This window comes from Esox lucius, chromosome 5 (assembly GCF_011004845.1).
Source record: "Esox lucius isolate fEsoLuc1 chromosome 5, fEsoLuc1.pri, whole genome shotgun sequence".
NCBI classification, from domain to species: Eukaryota; Metazoa; Chordata; class Actinopteri; order Esociformes; family Esocidae; genus Esox; species Esox lucius.
Window position 1 is genome coordinate 9,076,980 of NC_047573.1, and position 16,492 is coordinate 9,093,471.

The 16,492-nt window shown below is 39.9% G+C and overlaps 1 protein-coding gene across 1 annotated transcript; it reads left to right on the forward strand.

The window, feature by feature from the left end:
* Positions 1–3,424: 3,424 nt before the first annotated feature.
* Positions 3,425–15,512, forward strand: pdk2a (pyruvate dehydrogenase kinase 2a). Its single transcript, XM_010866275.4, has 11 exons — positions 3,425–3,837; positions 4,419–4,560; positions 7,008–7,079; positions 7,157–7,341; positions 8,059–8,148; positions 8,310–8,387; positions 8,753–8,829; positions 8,918–9,016; positions 12,420–12,530; positions 12,872–12,985; positions 13,112–15,512. Exons 1-11 carry the CDS (start codon positions 3,720–3,722, stop codon positions 13,253–13,255), a joined length of 1,230 nt encoding a protein of 409 aa, XP_010864577.1. The 5' UTR covers positions 3,425–3,719; the 3' UTR covers positions 13,256–15,512.
* Positions 15,513–16,492: the final 980 nt, after the last annotated feature.

Below are 16,492 nucleotides of genomic sequence, written 5' to 3' on the forward strand. Positions count from 1 at the left end.
ATTTAGTTGATATTTATTCATCTCAATGACATGTAAATGCATGAGAGCTGTGTGATTTCAGTTTGTGTGATCTGACCATATGCCCACGGAAAACCAGACATTTCAACAATGAAAGTGTAAAGTACTGTTCAAATAGCAATCCATCATGCCTATTTTCAACAGAACACTGCTGCAGCAATTACATTCAATCCTAGAATGTATGTGAATACCACTCCAATTTTATTCTCATTGCACTGGCTGCCTGTAAAATACTGCAAAGAAATCTCTTAAGGTGTTATTATGAACATTGGAAAATAAGCAAAATGGGACGTTTAAGATATATTTTATGGAACGTTCTATGCAAATCCTTGTATATGTACCATTTTCTTTTTAACTTTCTGTGAAAGTGTCAAATCTCCACACTACTCAGCCTATTAAACAGCTGCACAGCCTTGTGCCCTCTTAAGGCCATTGTAAATTTCCAGCAAGCTATATACGACCACAGCAACGGAGAGTGGTATCCATTCACAGTTTTACAAACAGGAACAGACTCAAAAGCTCTGTTTGCGTGCTATGTGTACCAGCCTTTATATGACAGGCAAACTTGTCCCATAAAACCTGGGGAGAGTGCTCTGCTTCTAAGATACCAGACTATTTACAATACCTAGGTGTAAAAACCAGGTATTGTAAAAATTAAAATATGTAGCTGTTGTCCGAGTGTAATACGTCACTGGGTGCAAATATTTACTACCCATACTACTATAATAAAAAATTACTTTAAAAAAAAAAGGTGGTACTGTGTAGCGAATGAATGAGCCAATTGGAAGTAGAGAATGATTATATGAGGGCCATATTGGACATTTAGCCAGGACAGTGGGGTTAACAAGTGTAAATATGTGTCATAGGATATTTAATGACCACAGTAAGTCAGGACACCGTTTAACTTCCCGTCCAGAAGACAGCAGCGTTGCAGGACTATGTGCTGTTCACTGCCCTGGGGCATTGGACCTTTAACCAGAATTACCAGGGCCACCTGCTGGCCATCCAACACCACTTCCAGAAATATCTCCTGGGACAAATGAGGACAGACCCTGTTTAGCTCCACCAGCAAGTCAGTAGTGGGATGTAGGTTGCGGTTCAGTGACTGCTGTTCATAGATGCTGCTTATAAACTTTTGTGAAAGTCATCATTCGGAGTATGGACCAAGGGGTAATCAGTTTTATATTCGAGATTCAACAGACATTCACATTTGTTCCTCCTTTCAGGCTCCCTTCCACATTTAGGCCAAAAGAGTAAACCAGGTAATTGGCGAAATGTCTAAAGACGAATATAGTATCATTATGGACTCTCATCAACATCAAATCCTATGCTAAATATTATACCACATTTCATATTGTCAAAAAGATCTTTATTGACATTATCATTAATCAATAAATCAATGAAAGTATGTTTAATTCAGTATTTCTTTAATATCTCCTCAAAGCTTGAACAAGTAGGACAGCTTTTTTCTAGAATAATATACACCAGGTTTTAAGTTCCTATGACAATCATTGAAAAAGATATTGAATAAATACAGAGAGGTGTTTCACCCAAGATGGCTTTTTCACCCAAACAAAGCTTGAACAGGTTGACCAGCTATTTTTGAAGTTCATATGACAATCAGTGAAACATAAATACTGAATTAAACTTATATATACATCATGTTTGAAGGTCCTAAGACCATTACTTTTTTTTACCAAAACAAAGCTTGAACAAGTAGGCCATCTATTTCCAGAATAATATACATCAGGTTTAATTTCCTATGACAATCACTGAAAAAGATATTAAAGAAATGCCAAATTAGAGGTGTTTCCATTGATTAATTGATTATTATTAAATCAATAAAGAGTTTTTCCACCAAAACAAAGCTTGAGCAAGTAGGCCAGCTTTTTGTTGAATAATAGACACCAGTATTGAAGTTCCTATGACTAATATTGAAAAAGACATTGAAGAAATACAGAAATAAACGTTTCTATTGATTTATTGATTATTAATAAATACATAATGACTTTTTCACTAAAGCAAAGCTTGAACAGGTAGGCCTGCTATTTCAATAATAATATACACCACGTTTGAAGTTCCTATGACAATCAATGAAAAACATTAAACAGAAACAAACATGTTTATATATATATAGATTGATTATAAATAAATCCATAATGACCTGACCGCTTGAACAAGTAGGCCATCTATTTTCAGAATAATATACATCAGGTCTGAAGTTCTTCAAGGTATTGAAGAAATACAGAATTCATGTTTTTTCTATTGATTTATTTATTATTAAATCCATAATGACTTTTCCACAAAAACAAAGCTTGACCAAGTAGTCCAGCTATTTTTAAAATAATATACATCAGGTTAGAAGTTCCTTTGTCATTCATTGAAAATTATATTGAAGAAATACAGAATTTAACATTCTTCAATGTATTTATTGCTTAGTGATGAATCAATAAAGATCTTTTTGACAATATGAAGTGTGGTTTAGCATTTAGCATGTGGATTGATGTTGATGAGAGTCCATAATGATACTATATTCGTCTGTAGACATTTCGGCGAATACCTGGTTTACTCTTTTACCTCGATCCCTAAATGTGGAAGGGAGCCTTGAACGGAGGAACGAATGTGAATGTCTGTTGAATCTCGAATATAAAACTGATTTCACCTCGGTAGAGTATGGTGTTAAAGGTTTTTCACCAAATAAAAACTAGCATAAAATCCATCATGATATTTAACAGGTTTTATTGTATAACGTTGACCGTTAGTGTTAACAACGACATCTCAACTGCCCTTCTCTGTCACAGCCATCGCATCAGATGTGAATGGCATGCTGCGTGAAACAGTTATATGGGCAAGCTTTTGCAAGTTTGAGAAAAAAAGCAAAAATGCCAAAAAAACTTCTTAAAACAATTGTATTTGGGGTAGGAGGGTTAACGTGTTATGCTTAACGTGTTTTAACAACATACTCGGTTTTCTGACACTAAACACCAGCAGTGGTCTAACTGACCATTACCCTTTGCGATTATTACAATATACAGTAACCATGTTACCATTTGCGATCGTTACCTATATGTTACCTTCAATTTCATCAGAAACGACACACCTAATGTCTGTGGAACAACTCAAAAACTTTTTTAACTGCTTGTGCATCTGCTGTTTTACAGACAGCATGCATAGGGATGCGTTTGTGGTATCTTGAATCATTTGTTAGACATTCTATTTCTTTAGCCTTATTTACCCAGGGATTTTATTAAAGATAATGTAAATAAAGCTTATTTGGATTGACTACATACATATCCCCTTCATATAAGTTTCTGGACTTCGGGATAAAACAGGGGTGTAGTGATACAACATATATGTGAGTAAACAAATCCAGTGGGCGACAGAGTTACGACTTACAGCCACTATAAATCAAAACATGCTAACATTTTATAACTAGTATTTGATTTATATTTTCCTGTAGATCTAGAGCGATGGACTATAACGAAATTGTCTTATCCTTTTAAACCTATCACGTTAATCTGCGTGTTTGGGACGAGCTCACCATCACGTACTTCTTCCAATCCCGTCCAGCTGGTGGCGGAAAAACACCTTTGGGGATGTTGACCACCATGAAAGTAACCCACAGAAGAACAATTAGCTAACCAGCCAGAGGAGACCTAGTTTGCTTAGCTTTTGAAAGCGTTTTACTGAAAACACCAGCAATGAAATTCATGAGATTTATGATGAACAATGCCGCATTGGCCAATATGCCGAAACATATTGAACATTTTGCAAAATTCTCGCCTTCACCACTCTCCATGAAGCAATTTCTTGATTTTGGTGAGTAACCGCTACTACAACGCAGTAGCCTAGAGTGGACAACAAAGTAATGTACTGCAATTATCTATGTAGCTTTTGTTAATTTCACCACCTGCACACTGTGGCAATACCAACGTATATTGATGGAGTTTCGTCGTGTTATTGTAGGCTACAGGCTTTGATGATTTACTGTTTTGACCACTAAATGGACAGTTATATTGTTATTGCATAGCCTATGCCAGAAACAGTCCTACGCCTGTATTGGCATCAATGCTATGTAGAGCTAGGCCGATACATTTATTTCATATTTCGCTGTTTGCCTTTCCTACTAGGTTAGACTGGATACCCCATAGCGCAGAATATTGCGTCAGCATTTGTGGCGAGCTCACGTTCCGTACAAAGTCTGCTTCGCGTATCCTATACCCAGCTGCACAAGCATCAATACCACGGTTATCATTGTCATTAGTAGTTGGCAGAAAAACACACATTTCCAGATTGTTTCCCCATTAGCCAATATATTGTGCTACTGCGCCTATTTCTCTAGTATACCGTGGGAGGCTTTCCAAAATATACATTATGGCGTGTTTTCTGTATTTTTGCAGGGTCCACAAATGCATGCGAGAGGACATCATTTGTATTTTTGAGACAAGAGCTACCTGTGCGATTATCTAACATCATGAAAGAGATCAACTTGCTACCTGACCGATTGCTTACAACCCCATCTGTGCAGATGGTCCAGAGCTGGTAAGCTGGTTTGAGACTGTAATTTAATTTGTAAGGATGATATTGCCATTTATTTTAAAGATAAAAATGACAATAACTATCATAACAAGTGATTTCCTTCTTAAAAACAATGGATGTATTTCACAGTTTAGCTACAAAAGTGTAGATTAAAAAAAATCTAGAGTTTCCATCCCCCAATAAGATGAAAATTGCACACGAAGCCCCACACCAGGAGAAATCAAATTGTTCAACTTGTTGAACGATGGCTAGAGCGTATTACACCGGAAGCTCGTGGTATTAGTCAAGGTATGACATTTGGGCTTGAAGTAGCCAATTAAAATATCAAATCTTTGACAAATTGATTTCAGGGTCTTTTCTTATGACATTTGGCCTTGAAGTAGTCAATTAAATTGCCCCATTTTTGACGAATTGATTTCAGGGTATTTTCTTGCATGGCATGGCAATGTTTATTATTCAATAACACCTGCCTTTTTCCACTTTGAGTTATGACAGCAAGAGGCTATACATGGCATAGAGCAAATTGAAATATGGGATGCAGTTTTTGGACCTTTTTTCTTTTACATCAAATTATCAAAATCCATTGGAAAATTTGTAGCTATTCTAATAATGGTGAAATTGTGTGGTTAGATTGCATTTTAGAACTTTGTTGCTTCAAGATTCATGCTTTTAACTTCTAATATGTGAGACAAATTTGTTTTGTTTGTCCCAGGAAAGCAAGATTTTGTCCTTATCTAATATTCTATTGGACCTAAACAGACCAACCAACCTGGGACACCTCAGCATGAAAAATACACTTTTAATTTTTAAAAATAGAACGCAATGATGTGCAAATCATTTAAACACTATATTCAATAGAAAATAGTACCAAGACAACATGTAAAATGTTGGGACTGAGAAATGTTATTGTTTCTTGGAAAATACATGTCACTTTGAATTTAATGCCGAGAACACGTTTAAAAAAAGCTGTGACAGAGGCACCAAAAGACTGGAAATGTTGTGTAATGCTAAAAAACTAAACTTGGTGGAATATCACACAACGAATTAGGTCAATTGGCAACAGGTCAGTAACATGACTGGGTATTACCAATCTGTGAAAACTGCACAGGCAGACAGTGCTACAATTCAAGGATAACATATCATAACGTAAAATTGCAAAGAGTTTGGGGATCTCATCATTTACGATACACTATCATTAAAAGAGACCCAGAATCTACAAGAAAAAAAAGTACAAGTAATCTCTGTACATACGAGACAAGGTTGAAAACCAATACTGAATCGCTTCGGGCCCTCAGACGGCTATGCATTAAAAACAGACATGATTCTGTAGTGGTCATCACTGCATGGGCTCAAGAACTCTTCCGAAAACCATTATCTGTGAACCCAGCATGCTGCAGCATCCACAAATGCAAATGAAAACTCTGTCTTGCAAAGAAGAAATCATACATAAATAACATCCAGAAACGCCAGTGCCTTTTCTGGGCCCGAGCTGATTTTAGATGGACTGAGGCAAAGTGGAAAACTGTCCTGTGTTCTCCGGGCTAAAGAGGAGAGGGACCATCCAGCTTGTTATCAGCGCATTGTGCAATAGCCAGCATCCGTGATGGTATGGGGGTGCATTAGTGGACATGGCATGGGTGCCTTGCACTTATTTGAAGGCACCATAAATGCTGAACAATACAGGTTTTGGAGCAACATATGCTGCCATCCAGACAATGTCTTTTTCAGGGAAGGTCTTGCTTATTTCAGCAAGATGGTAGTAAAAGGGTGCGGGTGCTAAACTGGCCTGCCTGCACCTATTGAAAAGATTTGGCGCATTATGAAATGACAAATACAGCACACTTTTAAAGCTACAGCAATTGGTTCCCAAATGCTTACAGAGTATTGTTAAAAGAAGAGTTGCTACAACTACGTGATGAACAAAGGGGCATATTTATTTCCAAAAACAATACAATTTCTCAGTTTCAACATTTCATATGTTGTCTGTTTTCAATTACATAGAGGAATAAATGATTTGCACATCGTTGCATTCTGTTTTTATTTGCATTTTATACAGCGTCCCAACATTTTTGGGAACTGGGTTGTATAAGAGCAGCTGCGATTTACATAATGCATTAATATATCTAACTAGCTAGCTTGCCAAAATAAGTGTAAATATGAATGATGTGTATTTATCAAATGAAGGTAGATATATCACTTAACATTCTGTCTGTTCTTGTTACTGCTCTCCTGTTCATCGGCATCAAAATGATCCCAGCCCCATGTTATGAATGTGCTTTAAAAACCTGCATTCATTTCTTGAGTCAGAACCTAAATTTGAATTATCGGCCTAATATCTGGGTGGGAATGGGTCTATATGGATCGATAGGGTAGCCTTAGAGTAAAGAGCGCTGAACCAGTAACTGAAAGGTCGCTGGTTCTACTCCAAAATTTGTACCATGTGTTTTCAGGTATATCCAGAGCTTAATGGAAATCTTGGAGTTCTTGGACAAGAATCCTGATGACCACAGTGTCTTGGATGAGTAAGTGCCCCACCATTCACTGCCTCATCCCCCCTGTCACTTGCTGTTTGGCTCACAGTCTGCTTTTTGTCACCTAGATTTGTGGGTACTCTAGTGAATATCCGGAATAGGCACAATGACGTGGTGCCCACCATGGCACAGGGAGTCATTGAGTACAAGTCAGTGTTTGGTCAGGACCCGGTCACCAACCAGAACATTCAGTACTTCCTGGACCGTTTCTACATGAGCCGCATATCTATCCGAATGCTCATCAACCAGCACAGTGAGTGTAATGTCAGTCCACTGGTACCTGTTCTTAATGGCAATGGTCCAAAGATAACAGCCCTGTCCTTCTCCCCTGAAAGCCTTGTTTCCACAGCGAAAGTCCAGTTTCTTTTTACCTTTACTTTTCTGTTCCCTAATGGTGAACAAGAGTCAACCAATCACCTGATTGAAATCACCTGCAATCCCCCTAATGAAATTGCCTGTGATAACCCCATTGAAATTGTATACGATCACCCCATTGAAAAATGCCTATGTAGCATTGAGTCTATTTTATGTGACTCTATGTTAGCTTTTCTTCTGTTAGGTTGCGATTTGTTCAAAATTTGTACAGTGGTGTTAACCAACTTGCATACCGTATTTTGTCTCAAAGCAAATTGCTTATCTTAAGGCCACACGTTGTTGAGAGGTTTGGTCACGCTGGTGTTATTACAGTGATGTTTTGTTGAATATCATTATTTTGACATTGCAGACATTAGTTCCGCTCTTAATACAAGCAACATTTTCAGAACATCACTGAAATTTGCCGATGTAGTCTGTTCTCTGGACAGCCAAACTAAGAAAGAGGAGTGTGGAGAATCTTGCACATGAGCAAAGGCTTTAGACTTGTAACCTTGTTCCAGAGAATTTGGATCTACTGCCTCTTATTTCTTGTGTTGAGTTTGCTAACAGGAAAATTGTCTGCCATTTTACGAGTGACGTTTTGACCTCTCCGCAGCTCTTGTCTTTGACGGCGCAACTAATCCAATTCACCCCAACACAATAGGGAGCATTGACCCTCACTGTGAAGTCACAGAGGTGGTCCGAGGTAAAACTAAATCTTTAAGGTCATTCTAAGATGTCTTCATTTATCATAGATTTGAACTACTCCATGGATGTGTGAATATACTGTTTCCATGCAGTGAAATATAACCAGTGATTTTTCCGAGATGTCTCTTATTTTGTCCCATGGGGTTGTACTTTTTCCAGATGCTTATCAGAGCGCCAAGATGGTTTGCGATCAGTACTATCTGAGCTCGCCAGACCTGATGCTGCAAGAAATTAACGGTAAGAACCAAGCCAAGAGTAATCAATTACCTGTCCCAACAATATCACTTATGACGCACACCTTTGGATGCTAATTCTCTATGCTAGTTTGGGAGTCTTGGATGACATTGTCAGATCCCGGCTATTGCGTGACCTAAGAATCTTTGGCATCTGGACCTGAGAGCCAAGTCGTTATTCCAGCGAGGCAGAAGTAGCGGATAAGTGGCCATGCTTGGCTGCCTTTGACTATATTGACCCTGGGACTAAATTCCCCCTAATAATAAAAGTGCATGTCAACAGAATCTCAGTCAATGACACTGAACACCCGAATGGCTTTTGTACAGCGGTGGTTGTTTATACATTTCCTTTCCTTTCCCTTTCACCAGTGAACAACAGGAGACAGCCCATAAGCATTGTCTATGTGCCCTCTCATCTCTACCACTCATTGTTTGAACTTTTCAAGGTATGGCAGAACTTGCTTTAAATGAATGCTGAGTTGAAGATGTTAGTCACTTGAAAGTGAATCTGACCATGTCCGTTCCATCCTTCAGAATGCAATGAGAGCCACTATTGAGAACCACGAATCCAGCAATAGTTTCCCGCCCATTCAGGTTATGGTGGCAATTGGAGGAGAGGACCTGTCAATTAAGGTAAGATGTGTGGGTGAATCATATTGCTCCATTATTGTCCAACTCAATTGCTTTTGAGGATCTGTAGCATAATTTGTATTTATTTTTTACTTTTCCAAATGCTTACTTAAACGTGTAATGCAAGATTTTGACTATTAGAAGTTGTTTAGTGTTAAACCAAGATACTAATCTCTTACGGTATTTGCATGACAGTTCCTTCTTCTGACTACCATACTTAGAGCTCATTAACCTAGATTAAAGTCTCAATGTTTCAGTGTTACCGCAGTGTCTCAGCTCCTAAACAATGCATGTCTTGTAAAATAATGACATAATAATAATATAAAATATTTATAATACAAACAAAGAGAGGTCAACACAAGTATACATTTATGAATTAGAATGAAACACTCCTGCCAATTCGTAGTTGAAATGAGAATTGTGTGTATATCCCAGACCTAACTGTGCAGCAGAGAAATACAATAATCAAACATGGAATATGACAGACTGGTTTTCATTATGTGTGTATGTGTCTGTGTGTGTGTAGCTGTATCCATGGTGTGTGCATGTGAATGAGTGGGTTTTTGTGTAAATGTTCAAAAGGGCTCTAAGGTACAGATTAGAATGCATATGGGCAATTTAACACTGATGGCCTTGGGGTAGAAGCTTTTTTAGGTCTCTGTCCCGGATCCGATTAGGATTGAGTGACTTTACGATATTGTCGATGATTGGCAGGCATCGTCTATAGTGATGTCATAAGTTGAAAACCTTTTTTTATTATATGTAAGCCTACTTGGGGAAACAAGAGGTAGTTAGGAACACTACTATTAACATAATGCTATTAAGACTAGATTGTATAAAGAGCGGAGAGCATCTTTTGCCATGCCAAAAGAAACAGGGCATAGCGTGTTTTTCCTCGTTCTCCTCAAATGTGAAGTGATCATGGATAATTGCAGCACCTAAGTGGATACTTCACTGTATGGCTTAGTGCTTTCAATGAGATACTAGGATACTCTTTCAGAAGCATTCATCAAATTATTCTACTGGGCTAACCAAGTTTAATCTCAGAGTGATTTGTGAGTAGCCTAATAAAAATCTAGTTGGCCTTATAATAAAAGAAAAAACAACAACTACAGTGGGGAGAACAAGTATTTGATACACTAGCGATTTTGCAGGTTTTCCTATTTACAAAGCATGTAGAGGTCTGTAATTTTTATCATAGGTACACTTAAACTGTGAGAGACGGAATCAAAAAAATAATCCAGAAAATCACATTGTATGATTTTTATATAATTAATTAGCATTTTATTGCATGACATAAGTATTTGATTTTTAAGAAGCTCTCCTGTCCTCCACTCATTACCTGTATTAACTGCACCTGTTTGAACTCGTTACCTGTATAAAAGACACCTGTCCACACACTCAATCAAACAGACACCAACCTCTCCACAATGGCCAAGACCAGAGAGCTGTATAAGGACATCAGGGATAAAATTGTAGACCTGCACAAGGCTGGGATGGGCTACAGGACAATAGGCAAGCAGCTTGGTGAGAAGGCAACAACTGTTGGCACAATTGTTAGAAAATGGAAGAAGTTCAAGATGACGGTCAATCTCGGTCTGGGGCTCCATACAAGATCTCACCTCGTGGGGCATCAATGATCATGAGGAAGGTGAGGGACCAGCCCAGAACTACACGGCAGGACCTGGTCAATGACCTGAAGAGAGCTGGGACCACAGTCTCAAAGAAAACCATTAGTAACACACTTCACCGTCATGTATTAAAATCCTGCAGCGCATGCAAGGTCCTCCTGCTCAAGCCAGCGCATTTCCAGGCCCGTCTGAAATTTGCCAATGACCATCTGGATGATCCAGAGGAGGAATGGGAGAAGGTCATGTGGTCTGATGAGACAAAAATAGAGCTTTTTGGTGTTTGGAGGAAGAAGGATGAGTACAACCCCAAGAACACCATCCCAACCGTGAAGCATGGAGGTGGAAACATCCTTCTTTGGGGATGCTTTTCTGCAAAGGGGACAGGACAACTGCACCGTATTGAGGGGAGGATGGATGGGGCCATGTATCGCGAGATCTTGGCCAACAACCTCCTTCCCTCAGTAAGAGCATTGAAGATGGGTCGTGGCTGGGTCTTCCAGCTTGACAACGACCCGAAACACACAGCCAGGGCAACTAAGCCAGCTCCGTAAAAAGAATCTCAAGGTCCTGGAGTGGCCTAGCCAGTCTCCAGACCTTAACCCAATAGAAAATCTTTGGAGGGAGCTGAAAGTCTGTATTTCCCAGCGACAGCCCCGATACCTGAAGGATCTGGAGAAGGTCTGTATGGAGGAGTGGGCCAAAATCCCTGCTGCAGTGTGTGCAAACCTGGTCAAGAACTACAGGAAACGTATGATCTCTGTAATTGCAAACAAAGGTTTCTGTATCTAATATTAAGTTCTGCTTTTCTGATGTATCAAATACTTGTCATGCAATAAAATGCTAATTAATTACTTAAAAATCATACAATGTGATTTTCTGTATTTTTGTTTTAGATTCTGTCACTCATAGTTGATAAAAATTACAGACTTTTACATGCTTTGTAAGTGGGAAAACCTGCAAAATCGGCAGTGTATGAAATACTTGTTCTCCCCACTGTATATATTAGAATTATTGTGATGTTGTCAAATAAATAAATATTTAGCTGGAATACATTTTTGATCACGACTTTTTCAACAAATAACGTTATTTTGAGAACAAAGTAAAACAACATTTAAAATAAAAAAATCACTGTTTATAAAACGAAGCCTACTAAATCTTAATTAGAGCCCGTTGGTGGAATATTCATATTGAGTGATTAGTGAATACTGGTCCTTCTGCGTTCCCCCCAAAATAAACAGGCGAGTCCATGTTGGACAGGTTGATGAGATCGTCCAACCCTGGATGTGATATCATTCCAGGTCCACTGTTCTATGATTTGTAACCTCTATGGGGACCCTCTCTGTAGGTAGGGTGGGAGAACACAGTCAGTGAAGTGAGGATGTTATCGCCTTGCTTCACTACCTGGGCTCAGCCCATCAGGAAGTCAAAGATCCAGTTGCATGCTGGGTCCAGACCAAGCCTGCCAATTTCCTGATGAGCTTTGAGGGCACTGTGGTGTTTAAAGCCGACTAGTAAATAAACAGCCTCCTCCTCCGGTCCTGTACTAATTGGATCTCGGTGCTGTTTGATCTCCTATGGCAATAATGTAATTCAGTACAGGCGTTGTTGTCCTGTTACCTTGACAATATGCTAGATACAGAATTTAAGCCAATGACCGGCACCTGTTCACCTGGCAGCCTCTGCACTGTTTTAAGACCCATTTCAATGCCTCAACCCTTCCCCTCTCCCCCTCCTCCCCCCACTGTTGTCACCCTCCTTTCCCTGTGGCTCTGTAGGTGAGTGACAGGGGTGGTGGAGTCCCTTTCAGGAAGATAGAGAATCTCTTCAGCTATATGTACTCCACGGCCCCCACACCAGAGATGGGCAAGCACTCCCAAACACCACTAGTGAGTGCTAATTATCATGAATGTATTTTACAATAAATTTGCAATACATTATACTGAAGTGCTATTTTGAATAATGTATCATAAAGGTACTAAAGTATGAAATGGGTCCAATTGAACACTTCAGTATACTTACTACTATTTAGATATTTCTACAATTTGAATACTATTCATATTACTGAATTACAATGGGAGTGGTTCCAAAAAAGAACATACATAAGTATACTTTTTTGACTTGGCCAAACGTTCCAAAACATTGAGACCTGCTCAACATGACCCAGTCCTCCATGTGTTTTTATTAAGGTGCACTGTAGTTAAGGCCTGCTGTGTCTTCTCATGTCCAGGCTGGCTTTGGGTATGGCCTGCCCATCTCCCGCCTCTATGCCCAGTATTTCCAAGGGGACCTGCAGCTCTACTCCATGGAGGGATACGGCACTGACGCCGTAATCCACATGAAGGCAAGATACGCACTAAGAATTCTGTCACTCCTGTGGTAACCTTCCGGCCATCCGCCTAGTACACAAACAGTGACACTTGGTCAAAGTCTTTATTCCCAAAGCGTCCTGTCCTCTGTTCCTCCCCAGGCCTTGTCCACTGACTCTGTGGAGAGGCTCCCGGTGTACAACAAGACTGCTCTGAAGCACTACAAGGTCAGCCAGGAGGCAGACGATTGGTGCGTGCCCAGCCGAGAACCCCTGGACCTGACCCGTTACAGGGTAACAAAGTGAAGGCCGTCGTGGTTCTTACGGAGGCCCAGCTTCCTGCCGAGACGCCCCGTCACCTAACCCTGGCTCGCTTTTCTGCTGTCCTCACTACGATGCCTGCTCTACATGGTTCGCTTTTGGTGTAGATTAGTGTGAACTATGGAGAAAACTAAATGCATAATTGCACTTTAAAAAAAAAAACAGATGTATAATTTTTGTTCACCTCATGGGGTGTTTTATGGGGGTGCAAAGGTGTAAAAGAAATGCACCAAGGACAGTGATGTGGCGGGGTAGGTCTGAAGACTCAGAGGTCGTACTCTGCACATCGCTGACGTGAAATAGCGTGATGGTCAAAGAACAGCAATGTGTTACTACAGAGTGGCGTTTATAGCGTCACAATGTTATGGAACGTTTGGGTTGAAGCGTGTAGAACAGCCATGCTTTGCTGTGATGTCGGCTTAGTAACTACAGCTCCACTTACACCTATATCTGCAGCATTCAGAATGTTGTCATTTCCTGAATGTGACCCAAGCGTGAAAGGCAATGCAATGTGTTGGTTCATCTTTTTGAGAGGCTCTTTGTGTACTGTAAATGGAGATGAGCTGGGGATGTTACAGTGTGTTATGTCCTTGGATGAAGCAGTACTGTGTACTACTGAATAATTGAATATCCTGGTCATTAGAGATCCATCTCCAAAAAACTGCAACCTCATCCTTATTTTTCTCCTCAGTAATGTGTGATGATCTCCTTCTTTACTGGAAACATGTACATTATTAACAATATAGAATTAAATCTATAAGAAGGCTGCTGTTTACTAATCTGTGCCATTGAATTAAGTATTTAATTTATTCTTAAATAGTATTAAGTACTATTCTACACCTCTTGACACCTGCGTGAGGATTGGTCCTGATGCCTTTGTTGAAATGGACCAGACTCAGGTTATCTAAATGTTGTTCCATATTGTTGCAAGTGTTTATTTGCTATGCAGCTGCGTTCTATTGCCTTTAGCAAAGTTAATTAGAAGTCTGTTCGCATAGGTCCCAAAAAGCAAAGCACGCTGTTCTCTAAAGTTAATTTGTGAGGTGTAGGTCATCCTCATAGGAACCATGGAAGCTTTATGATGTGCAGACAGGTCCGCTCTGTTGTGTTTTAGAATTTCCTTTCTTTGTTATTAAAGTAAACTATTTTTCTTATGTTTTAAAGTTCTATTTTCTTCTGTAAACTATTTTTCCATTGAAAATGTTGTTAGTATGAAGTATATTAAACCTGTTATTTGAATGTGAAATGCTTATTAGTAGTGGGTGTGTAATTTAGCACTGACAATTGTGACCTGGGAAGAAAGTGTACCCATCTCCAGGCATCTCTGGTATGCCTGATATAGTCATTTGTATCTAGCCCTCTGAGGGAGGTAAGAATATAAAATAAGTGATTGACAGTAAGCAAGGATGTGCTTGTCCTGAGTTGGCTCCAAGCCCAGTGTGGGAGAGGTCACTTCAACAGGTGGTCCAGAGTAAACAAGTGGCTGATAAGTGTCAGTAGAGTGAAAACACATAGCACAGGCATGGCTAATTTCATCCCGACACGGGATGCTGTTATTACGCTATTATTAGATGATGTGTAGTGTCTCAATGTTGTGTATGCACGTATTAACCGGCATTACTGGCCATTTGCCAAACACAGTTCAGCATTACCCCTCCATTACCTATACAATGGACATGATCGTCAGTGTTTTGATCATAGTAGGTTGCGTAGCAGGACTCCGCTCGCGGGTCCAGAAGGCCCTGAGAACTACTAGCCAGCCTTGACATCAGAGGTGCAGGCATTTTTTCTGAGCCCTTGTCTGTGGTGACTAAAGGGAAACTCCAGAGGGTGGTGCAGTGAAGTGAGGATTGTCTTACATTCATTCTGCTCATATCACCCTGCCCATATAAGGTCAGCAGGCCCATGTTTACAGCCTGGGAGACATGTTCTATACACCCATCTGATCACAATGTCCACTCCGCAGTTTGGCACGCGGCCTGCGTTGGTGCACGTGTGGGGACGGTTAAGTACTCTTAAGAATGGTTAATCTGACCCACGTGTGTTTCAAGTGGAACTGTTTCTGACCATTGAGACCCCTTTTAAAGAGGGTCATGTTTTCAAATACATACTGCAGCTGTAATGGTATGATGATGATGGCGAAATGTAGTTTCCACCTCCTCCAGCCAGTCATATTGGTTTCGACATGCTCTGCCCCATTATCTGTTCACCCAAAACAGTATGTGTCAAAATCTAAAATAAATACATGCAAGATCCTTGAATGTAAACCTTTTTTTCCTGAATGGCAACTGCTGATTTAACAAACCAATGATGAAGAGTGTATATACAGCTCTGGGAAAAAAATTAAGAGACCACTGCACGTTTTTAAGAGACCATGTTTCCTTTCCGAAAAAGTCGAAAAATAAGGTTTTGAGTGAGGAACAGAAGGGTTAAAATTAAGAGACCACTGCAAATTGAATGCTTCTGTTCCTCACTCAATACTTTCCTTTTCAACTTTTTGGAAAGGTTAGAAAAAGGTGCAGTGGTCGCTTAATTATTTCCGGAGCTGTGTGTATATGTATATACACTCACCTAAAGGATTATTAGGAACACCTGTTCAATTTCTCATTAATTGCATTATCTAATCAACCAATCACATGGCAGTTGCTTCAATGCATTTAGGGGTGTGGTCCTGGTCAAGACAATCTCCTGAACTCCAAACTGAATGTCAGAATGGGAAAGAAAGGTGATTTAAGCAATTTTGAGTGTGGCATGGTTGTTGGTGCCAGACGGGCCGGGCTGAGTATTTCACAATCTGCTCAGTTACTGGGATTTTAACGCACAACCATTTCTAGGGTTTACAAAGAATGGTGTGAAAAGGGAAAAACATTCAGTATGCGGCAGTCCTCTGGGCGAAAATGCCCTGCTAGAGGTCAGAGGAGAATGGGCCGACTGATTCAAGCTGATAGAAGAGCAACTTTGACTGAAATAACCACTCGTTACAACCGATGTATGCAGCAAAGCATTTGTGAAGCCACAACGCGCACAACCTTGAGGCGGATGGGCTACAACAGAATTTAGCGTAAACAGAATGAGAACATGGATCCATCATGCCTTGTTACCACTGTGCAGGCTGCTGGTGGTGGTGTAATGGTGTGGGGGATGTGTTCTTGGCACACTTTAGGCCCCTTAGTGCCAATTGGGCATGGTTTAAATGCCACGGCCTACCTGAGCATTGTTTCT

Coding starts and splice junctions, on each gene's coding strand:
- pdk2a (XM_010866275.4), top strand. CDS start 3,720: ATGAAATTCATGAGATTTATGATGAACAATGCCGCATTGGCCAATATG. Junction 4,561..7,007: donor GTGCAGATGGTCCAGAGCTG/GTAAGCTGGTTT, acceptor ATGTGTTTTCAG/GTATATCCAGAGCTTAATGG. Junction 12,531..12,871: donor AGCACTCCCAAACACCACTA/GTGAGTGCTAAT, acceptor TCTCATGTCCAG/GCTGGCTTTGGGTATGGCCT.